Source organism: Aotus nancymaae, unplaced genomic scaffold (assembly GCF_030222135.1).
Source record: "Aotus nancymaae isolate 86718 unplaced genomic scaffold, 86718_ANA_hifiasm-v0.15.2.pri h1tg000073l, whole genome shotgun sequence".
NCBI classification, from domain to species: Eukaryota; Metazoa; Chordata; class Mammalia; order Primates; family Aotidae; genus Aotus; species Aotus nancymaae.
The window spans coordinates 3,609,012-3,630,655 of record NW_026988488.1 but is presented as its reverse complement, the minus strand read 5'-3'; the positions used below and the strand labels follow the sequence as shown (position 1 = coordinate 3,630,655).

Here is a 21,644-nt window from a genome sequence, read left to right as displayed (position 1 = left end):
TATAGTCACATGTAGCTAGTATAACTGAGGAACTTAATTTACAATTTAGTTTAGTTATAATAAATTTAAGTTTATATAACCATATGTGACTAGTGGCTAAGGTATTGGACAGTTCAGCCCAAAAGATACCATTTAAAAAAGCTTCCTTGGTCACACATTTCTATTGAGCTACAATATCCCATTTTTTAATACCCTTTAAGACAAGCCTTGAGAAAAGTTGCTGATACTCCCTATTTTCACTCCCCTACCTCCTTTTTACCCTTTGGTTCATGTAACTTGACTTTTGTTCCCACTATTCCACTGAAATAATTATTTATAACAGCTGTTTAAATATGCTTAAAGAATTGAAATAAAACATAAATAAAAACTAAAGACAACCTCTTAAAACTATGTCTGAACAAAATTCAAATATAAATAAAGACATAGAAATAAAAAGGAACCAAACAAATTCTGCAATAGAAAAGTAGAATTAAAATTTTAAATTCACTAGAAGTGTTAAACAGCAGATGTGAGCAGGCAAAAGGCAGAATCAGATAATGATGATAGGAAAATTGAAAATATATAGTATGAGGAGCAGAAAGAGAAAATAATGAAGAAAAGTGAACAGCGCATAAGGAACCTGTAGGACAACATCAAGAAGATTAATATATGCATTATGGAAGTCAAAGAAGGAAGAGAGAGAAAGAAGGAGAAAAAGTATGCTAAAAATAATGTCTAAACATTTCTCACATTTGATAAAACATATGACTCTACACATCCAAGAAGCTCAACTGACTAAAAGTAGGATTAGCAAAACTCTACCCACACCAAGGCACCTTGTAATTAAATTGTAAAAAAACAAAAGGCAAAGAGAATCTTGAAAGATGTAAGATAAGATTTGTCACAGAAAAAAATTCTCAATAAGATTAAAGCTGATTTCTTCTCTGAGATCATGGAGGTTAAAAATAAGTCAACTGACATATTTAAATTGCTGAATGAAAAAAATACCTGTCAACCAAGAATTCTATATTTGACAAAATGGTCCTTCAAAAATGAGAGGATAGGAGGGGCCAATATTGTAGAATATAAACAGCACATATACTCCACTCTCACAGAGAGGAAACAAAAAGGTTAGTGAACACTGACCTTGCTGGCCAATGCAGCAGGGCGACAGAGATCAGAGAAGAGGGCAGCTGAGCACCAGCCTGTGTGGGCACAGCAAAGAGCCAGAACTTCTCCAACAGGGGAAAGGGTAAGTAAACGAGAATCTTCTCGGAAATTCACCTCCTCCACAGAAACCTATGCAAGATGAGGAACAGGAAAATCACACTGGCCCCCATGCACCACCCCCACCATGCATCTAGACTGAGGCAGAGAGCAACCTGGATGTTTTACAGGGGAAACTTTTGACTCCAAGGGGAGCTCTACAAGTCTTAGGCCACAGAATAGACGAGCACTGACACCACAGCCCCAGTAGAGACTAAGGTGATGGTGCCTAGAAGGAGAAAGATTGCTCTATCCCCTGATCAAACAGGGATTAGCACCAGTGCCTGGCACAGTGGTCTCACTTCTACCTAAACTCAGCCAACAGCTGTAGCCACCTGCTGTCTTAGAAAGCACCCAGATGGCAGGGAGCTTAGGGGATCCAAGATGGCCAAATAGGAACAGCTCTGGAGTGCAGTTCCCAGTAAGAACAATGCAGAGGGTGAACAATCACTGCATTTCCAAATGAATTTTCACTGCCCACAGACCAGGAGATTCCCAGGCTGAAAACTGCCATGAGTTTCCAGCATGGGTGTTTCAGCCGGCACTGTGGTTCTCCACACAAAAACTCACACAAATCTGGGTGGCCATTTCAACTGCCACCTTGAATGCCTGGGATACAGAGCCATCCATTCAACTGAAAAAAAGAGGGTGAAACAGGGAGCCAGGTGATCTGGCTCAGTGAGTCCCACCCCCACAAAGACCAGCAATCTCAAATGCTCGAAATTGAGAGTTTTTCAGCAAGCACAGCTGGACCCAGGACAGTCCAGCTCAGTGGTGGGAAGGGCGTCAACCATTACCAAGGCAATCCACCAGTACTGAGGCAATCCACCTTTACTGAGGCAGGCAGCCATTACTGAAGCAGTCCACCATTAGTAAGGCAGACCGCCATTACTGGGGCAGTTCTAACTGTACCTCTGTAAACAAAACCACAAGGAAGTTCAATCAGCAGCTGGGCAGAGCCCACAGCAGCTCAGCAACACATCTGCTGGAAGACTATGAATAGACAACCTACTTGCTAGGCAGAGTATCTCTGAAAAAAGGCAGCAGCACATCAGGAACTTATAAATAAAGCCCCACCTTCTCAGGACAGAGCACCTGGGAAAAAAGGCAGTTATGAGTTCTGCTACAGCAGACTCAAACGTACCTGCCCAGCTGCTGTGAAAAGAACAACGGAGCTCACAGCTCAGCACTTGAGCTCCTATAAGGGACAGACTGTCTCCTGAAACAGCTCCCCGACCCCCATATATCCAAAGAGACACCTCATAAAGGAAAGCTCAGGTTGACATCTGGCGGGTACCCTTCTGGGATGAAGATAACAGAAGAAGAAACTGGCAGCAACTCTTTCTGTTCTGCAGCTGCTGCAGGTGATCCCCAGGCAAGCAGGGTCTAGAGTGGACCTCCAGCAGTGCTACAGCAAAGGGGCCTGTTAGAAGGAAAACTAAAAAACAGAAAGAAACAGCCTCAACATCAACAAAAAGGATGTCCACACAGAGACCTCATCCGAAAGTCAACAGCTACAAAGACCACAGGTAGATATAGCCACAAAGATGGGAAGAAAGCAGCACAAAAAGGATGAAAACACCAAAACCCAGAACGGCTCTCCTCCTCCAAAGAAGTATCACAACTCCTCACCAGCAAGGGAACAAAGCTGGATGGAGAATGAGTCTGATGAATTGACAGAAACAAGATTCAGAAGGTGAATAATAACAAATTTATCTGAGCTAAAAGAACATGTGCTAACCCAATGCAAAGGAATAAGAACCTTGAATAAAGGTTAGATGAAATACTAACTAGAATAAACAGCTTAGAGAAGAATATAAATGACTTGATAGAGCTGAAAAACACAACACGAGAACTTCGCGAAGCATACATAAATTTTAATAGCCAAATTGACCAAGCAGAAGAAAGGATATCAGAGATTGAAGAGCAACTCAATGAAATAAAATGAGAAGGCAAGATTAGAGAAAAAAGAGTGAAAAGAAATGAACAAAGCCTACAAGAACTATGGGATTATGTGAAAAGACCTAATCTACATTTGATAGGTGTATCTGAATGTGACAGAGAGAATGAATCCAAGCTGGAAAACACTCTTCAGGATATTATCCAGCAGAACTTCCCCAACCTAGCAAGGCAGGCCAAAATTCAAGTCCAGGAAATACAGAGAACATCACAAAGATATTCCTCAAGAAGAGCAACCCCAAGGGACGTAATCGTCAGATTTGCCAGGGTGAAAGGAAGAAAAAAATGCTAAGGGTAGCCAGAGAGAAAGGTGGGGTTTCCCACAAAGGGAAGCCCATCAGACTCACAGCAGATCTCTCTGCAGAAACCCTACAAGTCAGAAGAGAGTGGGGGGGCGAATATTCAACATCCTTAAAGAAAAGAACTTTCAACCTAGAATTTCATATCCAGCCAAACTAAGCTTCATAAGCGAAGGAGAAATAAAATCCTTTACGAGCAAGCAATTTCTGTGAGATTTTGTCACCACCAGGCCTGCCTTACAAGAGCTCCTGAAAGAAGCACTAAACATAGAAAGGAACAATGAGTACCAGCCACTAAAAAAATGTATGAAATGGTAAAGACCATCAACACAATGAGGAAAATGCATCAACTAATGGTCAAAACAACAAGTTAGCATCAAAATGGCAAGATCAAATTCACACATAACAATATTAACCTTAAATATAAATGGGCTAAATGCCCCAATCAAAAGAGGGCAAATTGGATAAAAAGTCAAAACCCATTGGTATGCTGTATTCAGGAAACCCATCTCACATGCAAGAACACACACATAGGCTCAAAATAAAGGGGTGGAGGAAGACTTACCAAGCAAATGGAGAGCAAAAAAAAAAGCAGGAATTCTAATCCTAGTCTCTGATAAAATAGACTTTAAACAAAGATCAAAAGAAACAAAGATCAAAAGAAACAAAGAAAGGCATTACATAATGGTAAAGGGATCAATGCAACAAGAAGAGCTAACTATCCTAAATACATACATACCCCATACAGGAGCACCCAGATACATAAAGCAAGTTCTTAATGACCTACAAAGAGACGTAGACTCCCACACAATAATAGTGGGAGACTTCAACACTCTACTGTCAATATTAGACAGATCAACGAGACAGAAAATTAACAAGAATATTCAGGACTTGCATTCAGATCTGGGCCAAGCAAACCTAATAGGCATCTACAGAACTCTCCACCCCAAATCCACAGAATATACATTCTTCTCAGCACACATCTCACCTACTCTAAGATTGACCACAAAACTGGAAATAAATCAAATAAAAAATAGTCTCTCAGACCACAATGCAATCAAATTAGAACTCAGGATTAAGAACATAACTCAGAACTGCACAACTTCATGGAAACTGAACAAGTGACTCTTGAACGTTGACTGGATAAACAATGAAATGAAGGCAGAAATAAAGATGTTCTTTGAAACCAATGAGAACGAATACACAACATAACAGAATCTCTGGTACACATTTAAAGCAGTGTCTAGAGGGATATTTATAGCAATAAACACCTATATAAGCAGCAAGGAAAAACCTAAAATCGACACTCTATTATCAAAATTGAAATAGCTAGAGGAACAAGATCAAAAAAACTCAAAAGCTAGTAGAAGACAAGAAATAACTAAGATCAAAGCAGAACTGAAGGAGATAGAGATCAAAAAATCCTTCAAAAAATCAATAAATCCAGGAGCCAGTTTTTGAAAAGGTCAACAAAATAGACAGACTGCTAGGAAGACTAATAAAAAAGAAAAGAGAGAAGAATCAAATAGATGCAATAAAAAACGACAAAGGGGATATCACCACCAATTCCACAGAAATACAAACTATCATCAGGGGTTACTACAAACAACTCTATGCACATAAACCAGTAAACCTAGAAGAAACTGATAAATTTCTGGACACTTGTACCCTCCCAAGCCTAACCCAGGAAGAAGTTCAAACCCTGAATTGACCAATAACAAGGGCTGAAGATGAGGCAGCAATTAATAGCCTACAAACCAAAAAAAAAAAGCCCAGGTCCAGATGGGTTCACAGCCGAATTCTACCAGACATTGAAAAAGGAGATGGTACCACTCCTTCTGAAACTATTCTAAACAATACAAAAAGAGGGAATCCTTCCCAAATCATTTTATGAGACCAACATCATCCAGATACCTAAACAAGGCAGAGACTCAATAAAAAAGGAAAACTTCGGGCCAATCTCCATGATGAACATAGATGCAAAACTCTTCAATATAATACTGGCAAACCGACTGCAACAACACGTCAAAAAGCTTGTCCATCACAATCAAGTAGGCTTCATCTCAAGGATGCAAGGCTGGTTCAACATATGTAAGTCTATAAATGTAATCCACCACATAAATAGAACCAAAGACAAAAATCACATGACTATCTCAACAGATACAGAGAAGGCCTTTGATGAAATTCAACAGCCGTTTATGTTAAAAACTCTCAATACACTAGGAATTGATGGAAAGTATCTCAAAATAATAATAGTTATTTATTACAAACCCAAAGCCAATATCATACTGAATGGACAAAAACTGGAAGCATTCCCTTTGAAATCTGGCATTAGACAAGGATTCCCTCTCTCACCACTCCTATTCAATATAGTATTGGAAGTTTTAGCCAGAGCAATCAGGCAAGAAAAAGAAATAAAGGGTATTCAATTAGGAAAGGAGGAAGTCAAATTGTCTCTATTTGCAGATGACGTGATTGTATATTTAGAAGACCCCATCTTCTCAGCCCCGAATTTCCTTAAACCTATAAGCAAATTCAGCAAAGTCTCAGGATACAAAATCAATGTGCAGAAATCACAAGCATTCCTATACACCAATAACAGACTTAAAGAGAACCAAATCAAGAACGAACTGCCATTCACAATTGCTACAAAGAGAATAAAATACCTAGGAATACAACTAACAAGGAACGTAAAGGACCTCTTCAAGGAGAACTACAAATCACTGCTCAACGAAATAAGAGAGGACACAAACAGATGGAGAAACATTCCATGCTCATGGTTAGGAAGAATCAAGATTGTGAAAATGGACATACTGCCCAAAGTAATTTACAGGTTCAACGCTATCCCCATCAAGCTACCAATGACCTTCTTCACAGAACTGGAAAAAACCACCTTAAACTTCATATGGAACCAAAAGAGAGCCCGCATAGCCAAGTCAATTCTAAGCTAAAAGAACAAAGCGGGAGGCATCACAGTACCAGAAATCAAACTATACTGCAAGGCTACAGTAATCAAAACGGCATGGTACTGGTACCAAAACAGAGAAATAGACCAATGGAACAGAACAGAGGCCTTGGAGGCAACACAACATATCTACAACCATCCGATCTTTGACAAACCTAATAAAAACAAGCAATGGGGAAAGGATTCCCTGTTTAATAAGTGGTGTTGGGAAAATTGGCTAGCCATATGCAGAAAGCAGAAACTGGACCTCTTCCTGACACCTTATACTAAAATTAACTCCAGATGGATTAAAGACTTAAACATAAGACCTAACACCATAAAAACCCTAGAAGAAAACCTAGGCAAAACCATTCAGGACATAGGCGTACGCAAGGACTTCATGACCAAAACACCAAAAGCATTGGCAACAAAAGCCAAAATAGACAAATGGGACCTAATCAAACTCCACACCTTCTGCACAGCAAAAGAAACAGTCATTAGAGTGAATTGGCAACCAACAGAATGGGAAAAAATTTTGGCAGCCTACCCATGTGAAAAAAGGCTGATATCCAGAATTTACAACGAACTAAAACAGATTTACAAGAAAAAAACAAACAAGCCCATTCAAAAGTGGGCGAAGGATATGAACAGATACTTTACAAAAGAAGACATACATGAGGCCAACAAGCATATGAAAAAATGCTCATCATCACTGGTCATTAGAGAAATGCAAATCAAAACCACATTGAGATACCATCTCACGCCAGTTAGAACGGCGATCATTCAAAAATCTGGAGAAAACAGATGCTGGAGAGGATGTGGAGAAATAGGAACACTTTTACACTGTTGGTGGGAGTGTAAATTAGTTCAACCTTTGTGGAAGACAGTGTGCCGATTCCTCAAGGACCTAGAAATAGAAATTCCATTTGACCCAGCAATCCCATTACTGGGTATATATCCAAAGAATTGTAAATCATTCTATTATAAAGACACATGCACACGAATGTTCATTTCAGCACAGTTTACAATAGCAAAGACCTGGAACCAACCCAAACGCCCTTCGATGATAGACTGGACAGGAAAAATGTGGCACATATACTCCATGGAATATTATGCAGCCATCAAAAACGATGAGTTCACATCCTTTGTAGGGACATGGATGAACCTGGAAACCATCATTCTCAGCAAACTGACACAAGAACACAAAATCAAACACCCCATGTTCTCACTCATAGACGGGTGTTGAACAATGGGAACACATGGACACAGGGAGGGGAGCACTATACACTGGGGTCTGTTGGGGGGGAGTAGGGGGATGGCAGGGGGTGGGGAATTGGGGAGAGATAGCATGGGGAGAAATGCCACATATAGGTGAAGGGAAGGAAGGCAGTAAATCCCACTGCCACGTATGCACCTATGCAACAATGTTGCATGTTTGTCACATGTAACCCAAAACCTAAAATACAATAAAAGAAAAAAAAAATACTTATCTTTTCCACCTTCGAAATCCAATTACTCATCATACCCTGCTTATTTTACCTCATTAATTTTTTTATAATCTATTCTTTTACCTCTACACCAATGTTCATCTCTTGGCCTTTGCACACTGCATTCTTTACATCTGGAACTTCTTTTTTCCTGCTTGTCTTACAGACTGCACTTCACCTCCACCCATATGTCACTTTTTTCATCTTTAGGTCAGCTGTTTACAAAGTGTAGTTCCTGAGCTAGCAGCATGAGAACTTGTTTGAACGAACAAATTCCTGAGCTATATCACAGACCTACTGAATCAAAGACTTTCAGGGTTAATTTCGGCTGTCTGTGTTTTAACAAGCCTCCAGGTGATCCTGATGCATGCTAAGGTTTGACAATTACTGATATAGGTCTCAGCTGAGATATCACCTAATTTAGAAAGCCATTCCTGACTATCCAAACATTAGATTAAATACCATCTTCTTCACATGCCTATCACACTGTAAAAACCCCTATTAACACTTAACACAGTGGTTTATAGTTACCAGTTTACCTGTTTCCATCATAATAGCTCAAGTTTCTTCAGGACAGGAGCAAGTGTTTATCACTGCATCCATAGATTTTAGAGTTGTCCCTGTCACCCAGTAGGCCTCCAGTAAGTGTTTATTCAATGAATGAATTAATAAAAGAGAATGTGGCCAAGATTGTGCTCATTCTACATTTAGTATCAGGAGTTTAGTATGTGACTGGGGAATTAATAATTTAGTCTGCAAGAAGGGTGTAAGACCTTTATCTACTGGGCTAAGGGGTGAATTATCAGTCTGTGGTCTGGGCCAAGTCACTCTCTAGCCAAGATTAGGTGCTTATCCTGTATCCAAGGGTATTTTCTTAGAGATGAGAAACAGGAATATTAGCCAAGACTAAGCCATAGCCTGTTCTGGGATTGAGAGAATGAATATTTCATGGAGAAAAACTCAGCCTGTGGCTTAGTTTTGCCCGTATTCCTATTTCAGGTCTCTAAGCTCATAATTTTTATTTTGAAATGGAGTCTTGCTTGTTCCCCAGGCTGGAGTGCAGTGACATGACCTTGGCTCACTGCAGCTTCTACCTCCTGGGTTTGAGATTCTCCTGCCTAAACCTCCTGAGTAGCTGGGACTGCAGGTGCGTGCCACTGCAACCAGCTAATCTTTGTACTTTTAGTAGAGATGAGGTTTCACGATGTTGGTCAGGCTAGTCTTGAACTCCTGACCTCAAGTAATCTGCCCACCTCGGCCTCTCAAAGTGCTGAGATTACAGAAATGAGCCACCACTCCAGACTGAAGCACATAATTTTTTAAAGAACCATCCAGAAGCCTGAAGCAGAGGTGATGTATATCCTTTGTTCTTTCACTAAGTGTCCCCACTCACCAGGCTCAGCAGCCAGTGGCCAACCGGTACTAGATTCTAGCACTCCATGGGCATGCACAGAGTACGGGCGGCTGGCATTATTCTTGAATACCACAGTCAGGATATCACCAACTTCTGCTTTGATAAGTGGACCTAATGTAAGTAATAAAAAAATAAAATAATTAATTAATAAAGTTTTATTAGTGAAGGAGTAGAACAGTAGGCATTAAAGAAAAGGACATACACGAGCACTTCATAAAATTAGGGGTTTACCCTGAGAAAAGATCCTTCTAAGACCTAGAAGTCATGGGTGGCACAATTTTTAGATTCAGAAAACCTTAAAGTGATATTACTACCCACAGGATGAAGGTACTTCAACAACAAGATTGTACATCCAATCACCTCTACTTTTCCCACCCCTACACTCTGTCTATAACAGTCCAAGTGTCTAGGGAATCACGGTGCTGTGGAATCATTGATGATAAAGAGTGGTAAGTTCGACAAAGAATATAGAATTGAGAGGATCTCTTCAGGAGTCGGTGGGTCCCTTTTGTACCATAACTAGAATAAGGGGGGAAAACCTAAAGCAATAATTATTATTTAATTAAACAGTGGTACAATGTAAAAATGGATTCCCTGTATATATACATTTTTCATTTTTTGATATTCCTAAGTTCTCCTGCCCCTAGCATTTATTACAACCTACCATCCTCAGAGACTCATACTTGAGGATATAGAAAATCCAGTAAAACCTCGTTCATGTTGCAGCAGAATTCGATTTCTTCCCTCCCACTTCTGTGTTTATTCTCATGGTTGTTTCATAAAATATGACCATAATTACAGTATATCATATGAAAAGACTGAGAATGGGGAATAGTGAGGCCATTCTGGTATAACATAGCTGCCATAGGTGCAGTTCAGGCTGCTAAACACTATGAGAGAAGTGGAATTTCCTTACCCAAGATTCCCAAGTGTTCTTCTGGTCCAGTCCTTGGCCGGAGGATCCTGAATGTACCATCAGTGTATTCCCTGAATACAGCTTTCTTGTATCTGGAACCCAGGAGCCCATCCTTGTTACTTAGGAAAATGTGACCATAACTAGAGGAATCCAAAGAGTAGTATCAGCATCTGGCCATCGACCCCTCACTTTCATTTGAATATTTATGGGGAAGCTAAGTCAGAAGCACCTTCATATCACAGATAGAAAAAAAGGGGACCTATTTCTTTTTTTTTTCAGAGATAATACATTTTAATTATAAAATTGTTAAACACGCAGATAAATAATGATGTAACAGACACCCTTACTGGCCATGAAGAAATAACCCATGAAATCCCTCTGCTTTGGAGCTCTTTCTCTATCTACTAGAAATAAATCACTGTAGAGAGAGCTGATGCTCATCCCTTCTACCCCTTCTCCTCCCCCCAGTGGTGCAGCTGTTGATATGTAGTACTGGTTACTCACTCTGTTAAGTAGTCAGCTGTAAGGTCTAATTGACTTTTCTACACTTTGATATATGTGTATATTTCCATTAATGTTATATATTACAGCATCACTGTCTTTCACTTTACATAAATTATGATAATACTATGCATATCATGTTGCAGTTTGCTTTTTCCCTGCATCAGGGACCTATTTCTTCTGTCAGACTTCTCACCACATTGGTTGCATAACCACAATTAAAGATGGCAGGTATGCCATGCACAGTGGCTCATGCCTGTAATCCCAACACTTAGGGAGGCTAAGGCAGGTAGTTTACTTAAGCGCAGGAGTTCAAGACCAGCCTGGGCAACATGACAAAACCCCATCTCTACTAAAAATTAAAAAAAAAAATCAGCTGTGCATGATAGCTTGTGCCTGTAATCCCAGCTACTTGGGTGGCTGAGGCACAAGAATCGCTTGAATCCGGGAGGCAGAGGTTGCAGTGAGCCAAGATCATGCCACTGCACTCCAACTTGGGCAACAGAGCGAGGCTTTGTCAAAAAAAAAAAAAAATGGCAGGTTTCAGTATCTATGTTCCTTGTTTGCCATAATCCAGATAGAAATTTGTCATACAATTCAAACCACAAGAGCACTGGGTTAAGAATCAGAAGCCATAGGCTTTAGCTCTAATCTTCATGATGTCTTAATGAAATTAGTTTTACAAAAGGGCAAGGTACAAGGTGGCAAAAAAGTATTAACTGCTGCTGCAACCAGAGGGTAAAGGATGGTGAGACATAGGGAGGAAATGAAATCTTACAGATTTTCTCCTTGTAGGATTCTTTCTAGTTTACAAACAGATTTATCATTTGATATTTCTAATAGGACTATGGGATAGGTAGGTGTCAGAGGTGCAATCCATTGCTCAGAGATGACAGGACTTATCTGCGGTGACACTGTTAGCCAGAAAGTGAGCCAGGATTTAGATTCAAGACTGCTGCTCCTTCCCTCCCTTCTTTTCTAGTCCTGTTATTTCATCCATACTGCATCATTTTCAAGATGAGTATACCCAGCCTCAGAGAGGGGAAGTCATGTTTTAAAATTTTCAAAAACTTAATTCAACAAGCAAAAAGCAAATCACCATGCACCTATAGTAGGGAGGCTGAGGCAGGAGAACTGCTTGAACCCAGGAGGTGGAGGTTGCAGTGAGCCAAGATCACGCCACTGCACTCCAGCCTAGGTGACAGAGCGAGACTCTGTCTCAAAAAAATAAAAAAGAAAAGAAAAAAGAAAAAAATAAAATGGGCAAGAAAAATAAAATAAATCATTCTACCAAAGAGGTACATGTTCACAATAGCACAGACATAGAATCAACCTAGGTGCCCATCAATGGTGGACTGGATAAAGGAAATGTGGTACATATAAACCATGGAATTCTATGCAGACTTTAAAAAGAATGAAATTATGTTCTTTTCAGCAACAAAGATGTAGCTGGAGGCCACAAATTTCTAAGTAAATTAATGCTGGAACAGAAAAACAAAAAGTTCTCACTTATAAGTGGGAGCTACACATTGGGTACTTATATACATAAAAATGGCAACAATAGAAATTAGGGTTGGGGGCAAGGGTTGAAAAATGAAACACTGGGTACTATGCTTACTACCTGTGTGATGGGATCTGTATCCCAAACCTCAGCATCACACAATATACTCATGTAACAAACCTGCACATGTACCCCCATACTAAAATAAAAGTTGAAATCAATTAGAAGAAAGACTTAACAAGACACACTGGAGATTACTAAAGGGGGAGGGACATGGGGAAAACGGTTGAGAAACTAACTACTGGATACTATGCTCACTACCTGGATGACAGGATCATTCATACTCTAAAACTAAGCATCACACAATATACCCATGTAACAAACCTGCACATGTACTTCATAAATCTAAAATAAAAGTTCAAATTATTTAAAAAAATTCTCACTTGGGCCCTACCTGAATGCTAGCAACTAATAATATATTTTTAACAAACTGATGTAAATATCTCTTTTTCTTGTTTTTTTTTTTTTTTTTAATTATAAGATCTTGTTAGGCATATCTCACTGGGTTCTGATTAGAAATAAATGAGAGGAACTAAATAAATAACATATTTCTACATAAAGTCAAATTTTATTCTCAGTAGTTGTAGTCAATTGTGACTTAAATTAGTGTTTCCAAAGTAAATATCAACTAGTAATATATTTTCCTTTTAGCATGTACATAGACAGAGCTAATAGAAGGAATCTTCAAACAAACGTCCAGCCCAGTTATCTGCTTCTGTTCATAGAAAACTTATTGTAGGTTCAATGGAGTTTGGTTTTGATAATTGTATGTCTATCTGAACATCAAAAATAAAGAATTAAAAAGGAAATAAAAAATGTTCAGACCATTAGCAGGAAGACTTCAACTTTCAACGAACAACATAAAGAGTAAGAATTGCTAATGTGTAGTGAGAGCACTGAAAACAAACTAGTGGAGACTGCTAATTTGTATCTACGTTTCCATTCTCTCCTCCTTCATTGTCAGTAATAGAATCACCTAACTTTTAGCTGAGCACATGACAGACTAATCAGAGATTACAGTTTTCAGAATTTTTTTGCAGCCAAAGATGGCCATAAGAATTAGTTCAGAACAATAGAGTATAAGAAAAAGTGATATATACAACTTCCACGCCGTGTCCTTATAGACAATGCTGCGTGCCTTTGACTTCTTTCTTTCTTCTTGATGGCTAGGAATAGCTACAACTGGAACAGGCATCTTGGCCCCAGAGATGAAAGGAAGTGCTGAGGATGACAGGGTTCACCTGCCCACCCTGAATTGCTCATATTTGTACTATTATGTGAATAAGAAATAAAATTCTAGTTTCAATCACTCTGTTTTAAACATTTTCTGCTACATAGCTTAGTCTGTACTTTAATAAATGCAATGCCATTTTGTCAAGGGGCAGCTGAACTTGAGACATTCAGTCTCTTGAGTAAATTCTATGAAATTTAAGTCCCAGGGTAAATACTTTCAGCTAACCGAAAGAAGAGAGACAAAGATTGAGGGTGAAGGTGCGAGCAAGCTTTATTCCCTCACTTTATCAATATAGAAGTGGCACTGAGCTAGAATTCATCAGAGCTGCATTACAGCCCCATCTCTCAAATCTGTTGGTATCATATTAGGTGACCTGAGATAAGAGTCTCCTCATCTCACAGTTGCAGTATTTTCATTTGCAAAGTGATTTTCGGAAAGTGTAATCTCTCCATTTCTGAAGCCTTACCTGTCCTTCTCAGACTGGTTATGCCATTCCAGTTCCCAGCTCCTGTCAGGGCAATAGTCCCACTCTACTTCTTCTGCCATGATATAGTAGATCCTTGCAGCTTGGTAGCGTTGGCGAGGGGTGGCTTGGCGGCCAGGACACTGGGACACATTATAGATTGCCTTCATCCCTGCTTCTCGATGGCTGCCTGCCTGGCAGTAAATCTCAAATGTCCCTGAGGGAGGATCAGAGAGAAAAATCTGACTCAGAACACCCCTGGGTGGTGCCTGGGGAATTTCCTGCCTCTCCCTAGGCAGACTGCAGAAAATAGGTAGTTTCAGATAGTCTCAGATAAGGCTCTTGTCTTAACTACACATTAAATAAAACAGTATTAAAAGTTTATTGAGAGTAATGAGCTCAAAGGTTAAGAGCTCCAGCTCCAAAGCTACATACACTGTCTGGGTTTATTAAAACTAAAATCTGCCACTAGAATAACCACCCTCTATCAGGGTGTTTCTAGTTTTAGCACTGTAAGTCCCATATTCCTAGCAACCCCTTAGTACTAGGCAAACTGCCATGGTTGTTAACCCTATCTGTTATTTATTATATATAACTTTGTGGCAATTTCTAAACCTGTGTGTTTTTCAGTTCCCTCATCAGAAAAATGAGGATTATTTTATATGTTTTACAATTAAACACAATAATATGTGAACAGTGTTTAGTATAGAACATATTCAATGTTCAGTTAAGTGAAGCTATAAATAAGTAAATAAAGCTGTAATAATTATTATTTCAAGAAAAACATTGATGAGTTGTCTCCTACCAAGTACCAAACAAATAAAATAGACTTCAATAGTTAGCTAAAAAGAAAGAGAACTTCTTGATTGCAGAGGGATGCTTACTTAAGACAGCTTTAGAAGGCCCTTCACTCGTTTTTTACAATGGAAGGCTCAGGTAACAGTCTGTCTGTTTTGTGGAGTTGCCTGGACAAGATCTTAAGCTCCAAATTTCTACGTCAAGGATACTCAAACTCACTGTTGATCAAGAGAAGCTAACTTTCTTAGAACATTACTCTCATTGTTTCCTTACTTTGCTGTTCAGTGCTTATCCCAACACTACAAATTCTTCTTCCTGACTTTCAAAGCCTTCTATGAGTTGGCCCCAAACTATCAATCCAGTTCTACTTCCCACACATTGCCTTAAACTCTACTAGCTCTCCAACTACACCAAAACCTGATTGCGTCTCACATTTTCCATTCATTCCTACCTCCGAATCTTCATTTTATTACCCTATTTCTGGAACATACCTGCAAACCCCACCCCCAAGTATCTATGAGAGTTCACTCATTTTCCAAGACGCAATTCATTTTTCTTTTCCAGAAAGCCCTCCCCGACTATTTTGGCACAAATTGAGTTCTACATTCTTGGCCTCTCCACTCCTAATGCACTTTATATCTAAACCACATGTTAAAGGGCTGAGTGCCTCCCTCTTTTAAAATGATCCCTTCTACTAGTTTATAAACACCTTGAAAGAAAGGGTCTACTCTTTTCTTTCCACATCTACTTTTTCTATTTCTCTTACCACCCATATCTATTCCATCAATATATCCTATCAGAAATTCCTTCGAAATTATTTTTTCTTTTCCACTGCCACTTCCCTAGTCCAAGCCCCAAACTTCTCTCACAGAGAAAATTGCAATAGCCTTCACACTGTTCTATTTCTCAGGAGACCAGCTTTATATCAAGTGTTTGTCAAACTCAGGACTAGGTTAAAATTATTAAAATGTTGAAGACACTTGTTCAATGATGTTTTCCCCAAAATATGAATGGAATTTATAGAAGTAAAAAAGAAGTTTAATACGAACTGCGTGGAACTGACAGGTTTTTCTTACAAACACTATTTACATCTAATGGTTGGGAAAAAAATACACCATAGGGACTAAAGAAAAGATAACTGCTGCATTATGAAATGCTAGAAATACATAGAATCTGAAGAAATATTATAGTCAAATATCTTCATAAAAGAAAGAAAAAGGATAGGGAGGTAAGGAGAGATGGAGGAAGGACAAAAGGACTGAAGGAAGGAAGGCAGGAAGGAATGAATCAATGAAAGAAGAAATCTAGCTAGGGAGAAGGGAAGTGATTAGACCAAATTTCAAATTTACACACCAAGTTAATGGACGAGGCTGAACTAGGGCTCCTGTTTTCTGATTTCCAGGCTGAAATAGTTACATCACCACACACACACACGGGGTGGCAGGGGTGGGGGGGCTTCACAGGGAGAAAGAGAAAGGGAGAGACCAGAAGTGAGAGTCTGCAGAAATCCTCACAGAATATAAATTTGATAGCACTTAAAAGTGAATCTCATTGACCTTCCTCCCAATAAAAGTACTGTATCTATAAAATCTCTATGTGGTCAAGTCCACTCCCTGCCATATAAGAACTTCACTAAAGCTAAACAGCATCTCAAATTCTCTTCTGTTGTTCCAGAAAAGAATTTTCTCCACCTTCTACTAACTCTATTCTGCTTGCAGCTGAGTAGAGAATCCAAGTAACTAGAACATGGAGAGCACATTGAAGAAGAAAAAGACAAAAGTGTTTTACAAACTTCTTAGAACCCTCAACATGCCTCTCCTTTTCTCTTCACCATCCTCCCTCTTCCCGATCCCATCCCAGGCCCTATACCCAACAAAGCCTCTAGGGCCTCTGCTAAGGCACTTACCAAGGTTGTCAGGCTGCATGATGGCCATGACAAAGGTATGAGGAAAGAGCATGGCTGCACCCTTCCTCATGCCCTGAAGCTGCACAGTGTTGCCCTCGAACATGACCCCGTGCACATCAGTCTCTGTGCCCAGGCCGAGCAGGTGCCAGGCCACTGTGTCACCCTTGCACATGTCCAGCCTGGGCAGGTTAGAGAACAGAAACCCATTAATGGCTGGAAAACAAAAACACAAGACAAGATAAGGAGATGAGACCAGACTACTCCAGCACCGGCAAGCAGCATGGCATCAGCTATGTATTATGGTTTCACACAACTTGAAACTGCTGAGTCATCCTCAACTCCTCTGCCTTCTTCTCTAAGTCACTTTAACTCTAGTTGTGAATATCTGTTTCTTTGGGATGAGCACTCAACTGTCCTTTCTGGCCTCACGTCCATCATGATCCACATCCTGACAACACTAAACTACTCTCCACTACCACAACCATACACACAGACAAACACACACACACACACACACACACACACACACACACATCTCTCCTATTCCCCATTTCTTGAAACTCTTTTTCCTTGGTTTCTGTGGCAACATACTCTCTGGTTCTTTTACAACCACTTTGTTCCTTCTCCACACTGATCTTATTTTCCACCCCTCCATAACGTGTTTGGGTTCTGAAAATTCCATCTTCAGCTCTCAAACCTGTTTCCTCCTCTTCATCTTCACTGCCACTCCCCTGGTTCTGGGCCTCATCCTCTATGGCCTGAACTCCTAAAATAACCACCTCTCTGGGACCCCTACCTGAAGTCTGTCCTCCCATCCTCTTCCACACACACACACGCATACACACCATTGTCCTCTGAGCTCTATTTCTCTCTGCATTACCAACGCTTTAAACATTGTAGGTGCCCTGATAATACCTGTTGACTTTTCACATACTGTTTCCTCTTGATGGAATGAACTTCCCTTACGGTATCTTTCTATGGCATCCTACCATTCACTCGTCATATCTTTATTCAAATATCCTCTGTAAAGCAGTTATTACTCTCGCTTTGATCCATGAAACTTTTATCCCACACAATTTTATAAAAGATTATCTGCAATATCAGTTACCATGGAATGTAACTGATATACTTTCTGGTGATTTACTTAGAAATCTATTTGCTGCAATGGATTGACCTAACAGGAAGCATATCAATTTTTTTTTTCTATATCTATGTGACTGCCTGAGCACCTCATACTAATTAGGTGCTCAGTAAATTCTAACTGGAATGAACTTTGCTCATGAGACTGTTTTATTTTTTCCAAATGATGGAACTAACTAGTAATGGAAACCAAGAGATGGAACCAAAAACAACTCACTCATTCTTTTTTCCCTCCTATACCACCCTCCCAATGCAAAATACAGGAGGGAGACTTGTTTGAAGCCTACTCCTTTTCAATGCCTTCATATCTACTGGAATTAACTTTAATGTGTCACACTGTGTGATAATCCCCTAGAATGCTAATAGGAACACTACTAACTCCATGATTATGCTTCCCTTGCCTGGTTGAAAATCTATTCAGTCTTCAAGCCCAAGCTCAAGCACTTCTTTCTTCCAGAAATATTTTAATGTGATACTTCCTCATTAATGATCTCCTTCTCTTATGAAACAGTTGTTCTACACAGCTTTTAATTCAGCACTTAGTTTTTAATTAAGCACTTAATAATAGTCTTTCTTGGATTATTCTATAAATGTTTCATAAATTTTATTAATCGCATCTCACTGCAAATTGCCGGAAGCTCCTTGCAAACTGGAACCATGTCTTCCCATTCATTTACTCATCCATCCACCCATTCATTTAGTAGTTTACTAATTCAATAAACTATGTATTAGACAGTGTAGAGGATACAGAGATAAGCAACATTTAATGCTCATGTTTAAAGAGACTACACTCTTGCAGAAATCAAAATCAATTTAACAAACGGATACAATGTTGAAGAGTATATGGAACTTGCTATTAAAATGGTCTGATTGAAATGCAATGGTAGTTCAGGAAAGGTTGCCATTACCCTGAGCTTGGCTGATAAGAAATGGTTACATGGAGGAAGTAGCTTTTGAGTTGTGTCATAGACAATGCATAGAATTCCCGCAGGCTGAGGACAAAGATGTAAGCAGTGACATTTCAAGTGAAGGGAACAACACTGCAAAAGAATGAAATCAGCATGTTCACAAAGAAAAATAGTTCCAGCTGGCAGGAGTATGGGGTGGGGGAAGCAAAGGTAGTGAAAGATAAGGAAGTGGGGAGATAAGATTGGAAAGGTATCATTTGGCTTATTCTTCACAATCCCTTGTAGATTTCTGGTGCACAATCCTCATCTCACAGTACTTTCTTCCAGTGTCCCCCATATTGTGTAACACAGGACACAGCACCCAAAGGTACTAAGTATCAGATCTGTTGTGTTAGGTTGAATCTCTCAATCTAGCTCGTCTCTTGGACAGAGATGACCAATAAAATCAGTATTTTCAGGATTGGTCATGATTACAGTTAAAGTTAGATTTGACTTGGGACCCCTCAATTTAGCCCAGGGCAAAAGTACTCCCCATACCATGCATCCGATTGGAATCTTGGAAGCCCTCGATATCCTCTGAAAGCAGTCGGAAATCCAACATAGCAGTTGCTTGATTGGCATTGCTGTACCAGCTCTTGTTCTCATCCAACACAGTGAAAAGAAGAAAGAATTCTTTATCCACCCCTTTCTGCAGGCCCAATAGAAGAAAGTAGAGGGAAAAACGACAATGGTTTCAGCAGTTGTGGACTGTGTTGCTACAGATCCAGGGATTCCAGACTCCTTCCCATTTTCTTTTCCCATTTTGAGCCCATATCTCCTACCCAGAGATGCAGCTATTGCTAAGCAGTTTTCCTTATCCTCAAATTGCAGATGAGAGAAGAGGATCAGAATAAAAGGACAAGCCTGACGGGGAAGAAGTGTATGAAAGGGGTCAGGGAAGGAGCATAGGATAAGAAATAAGAGGTACAGACTGTGAAAAAAGAGAACTTGGAATCACCTGGGGAGAGGACTGAGGGGAGGTGGCTAGAAAAGCAGAGTAGGGTCTTGGGGGAAACAAGAAAATAAAAGATAAGTAATATGAATAGTAATTATTGTCACCACTAACATTTACCGAGTGCTTACACTGTACTAAGCACTCTATATGGATTATTTTAGTTAATCCTCACAGAAACCCAAGGTGTCTTCTTCCATTGTTATCCCTTTTTTACAAATGAGAAAACTGAGTCAAAGAGAAGTTCAGTAGCTCACCCAATGTTACACAATAGAAATCGTGGGCTGAATACAAAAGAAGACAGGCAAATATTAAAGCAGATTTAGGGATCAGGAGCAAGGTTTAGGAGCCACTGACGTAAGGGAGAGGGAGAAGGAGACGGGAGGAAGGAAGGAAGGAGGGAAGGAGGGAAAGGAGGAAGGGAGGAAGGGAGGAAAGGAGGGAGGGAGAGAGGGAGGGAGAAAAGGAGGAGATGATGGAAGGATATCGTGAATTATCTATGAGGCTAAGGAAGATATGTTTGCCAGTACAAAAAATAACATGCAAGATAGCATGAGGTCACCAAATATTAATTTCGGATGGGCCAGCTTGATTATTTTTCTTTTATTCCCTAAACTTCAGAACCCAGTTCCATGCTTAACTGCTATCCAGCAAGCCAGCTTCATCCTTATCCCAGCAGGCTTCCTAGCCAGATAACCCTGACATACCTGCTTGCCATCTGTACCCAAGGCACCAGCCCTGCAAACCAGCAGGGGGCCCACCAGGCCAGAATTTGTGTCTCTTATGGGATCCGCAGCAGAGAAGTACATCCAGGTGAGACAAGCAGGATCCTGAGCAGTGGGACCAGCATGAGGGGGGACTGTCCAGCGGTATGTTACTTTCTCAAAGGGCTTAGCAACCAAGCCAGGGTGAGATGAACCTGTAGGGAAAAATATGGTACTCATTACTTACATTGACTAGAATGAGAATCATCAGCTCAAAATGGTGAAATAAAGATTACAAACTACAAAGGCATTTTGGAGCAACAGTAGCAGCAACATGGAATATTGAATATTGAAAGGACTCTGGTCTAGGAGTCAAGAGATGAGTTTGTTTTCTCGTTCTGCCATTACTTGCTATATGAACTGCAGCAATTTAATCTTCCCTATGTTTCGGTTTTCTAAAATCATAGGACCTCGGGATTAAAAGGGACTTTAGCACTTAATTTGGAACATCCCTCACTTGAAAACATACGTTAATCTGCTCTTACATCACTACTTCTGCTTAAAACTGTGCAGTGATGTGAGACTCACTATCTGCCATTATAGCTCATTTCATTTTTAAACAGCTGTGATTATTTTTTTTTCCTTTCAATATGTACTATGTATATGTGGATGTGTATATGTTATATATGTATGTATGTGTATATATGTGCATTTATATACGTATATACATATAACACTAAGGCTGCAATTTCTAAAATGGAAACAAAACATGGCCAAGCAATGCACATACTTTTTTCAAATTTTCATGCCATCAGTAATCAAACAAGTACAATTGAAAATAGCTAGATAACTTTTTTTACAAGTTAAGTTAGCAAAGATTTTGCAAATTATAAAAATGCATGATGGTAAGAAATGGTTTAAATGGCACCTACCCTACTCACTCACCTATAAAGAGGGTAAGTGTAAAAGGGAATAATACTTTTTTAAAAAATGTAGACAGAATTTGAAAAAAAATGTTTGCAATCTACCCATCTAGCAAAGGACTTATATCCAAAATCGACAAAGAACTAAAACAGATTTACAAGAAATAAAAAAACAAACCCATTCAAAAGTGGGCAAAGGATATGAACATACACTTTTCAAAAGAAGACATATATGAGGCCAACAAACATAT

The 21,644-nt window shown here is 39.6% G+C and overlaps 1 protein-coding gene across 9 annotated transcripts in view; it reads right to left on the bottom strand.

The window, feature by feature from the left end:
* The window catches only part of HEPH (hephaestin), a 73,485-nt gene that overhangs the window by 21,392 nt on the left and 30,449 nt on the right, over positions 1 to 21,644 (bottom strand). For 5 of the 9 annotated variants that reach the window (XM_064367742.1, XM_064367740.1, XM_012460851.2 and 2 more), the window contains exons 10-15: positions 20,474 to 20,685; positions 19,313 to 19,463; positions 16,728 to 16,940; positions 14,027 to 14,240; positions 10,265 to 10,404; positions 9,328 to 9,459 (exon numbers count right to left, since the gene is read on the bottom strand). In XM_064367742.1, coding sequence (XP_064223812.1) covers positions 9,328 to 9,459; positions 10,265 to 10,404; positions 14,027 to 14,240; positions 16,728 to 16,940; positions 19,313 to 19,463; positions 20,474 to 20,685 — 1,062 coding nt within the window. The remainder of the gene's footprint in view (positions 1 to 9,327; positions 9,460 to 10,264; positions 10,405 to 14,026; positions 14,241 to 16,727; positions 16,941 to 19,312; positions 19,464 to 20,473; positions 20,686 to 21,644) is intronic. The other 4 variants (XM_064367744.1, XM_064367743.1, XM_064367746.1 and 1 more) reach the window with 1 other exon arrangement.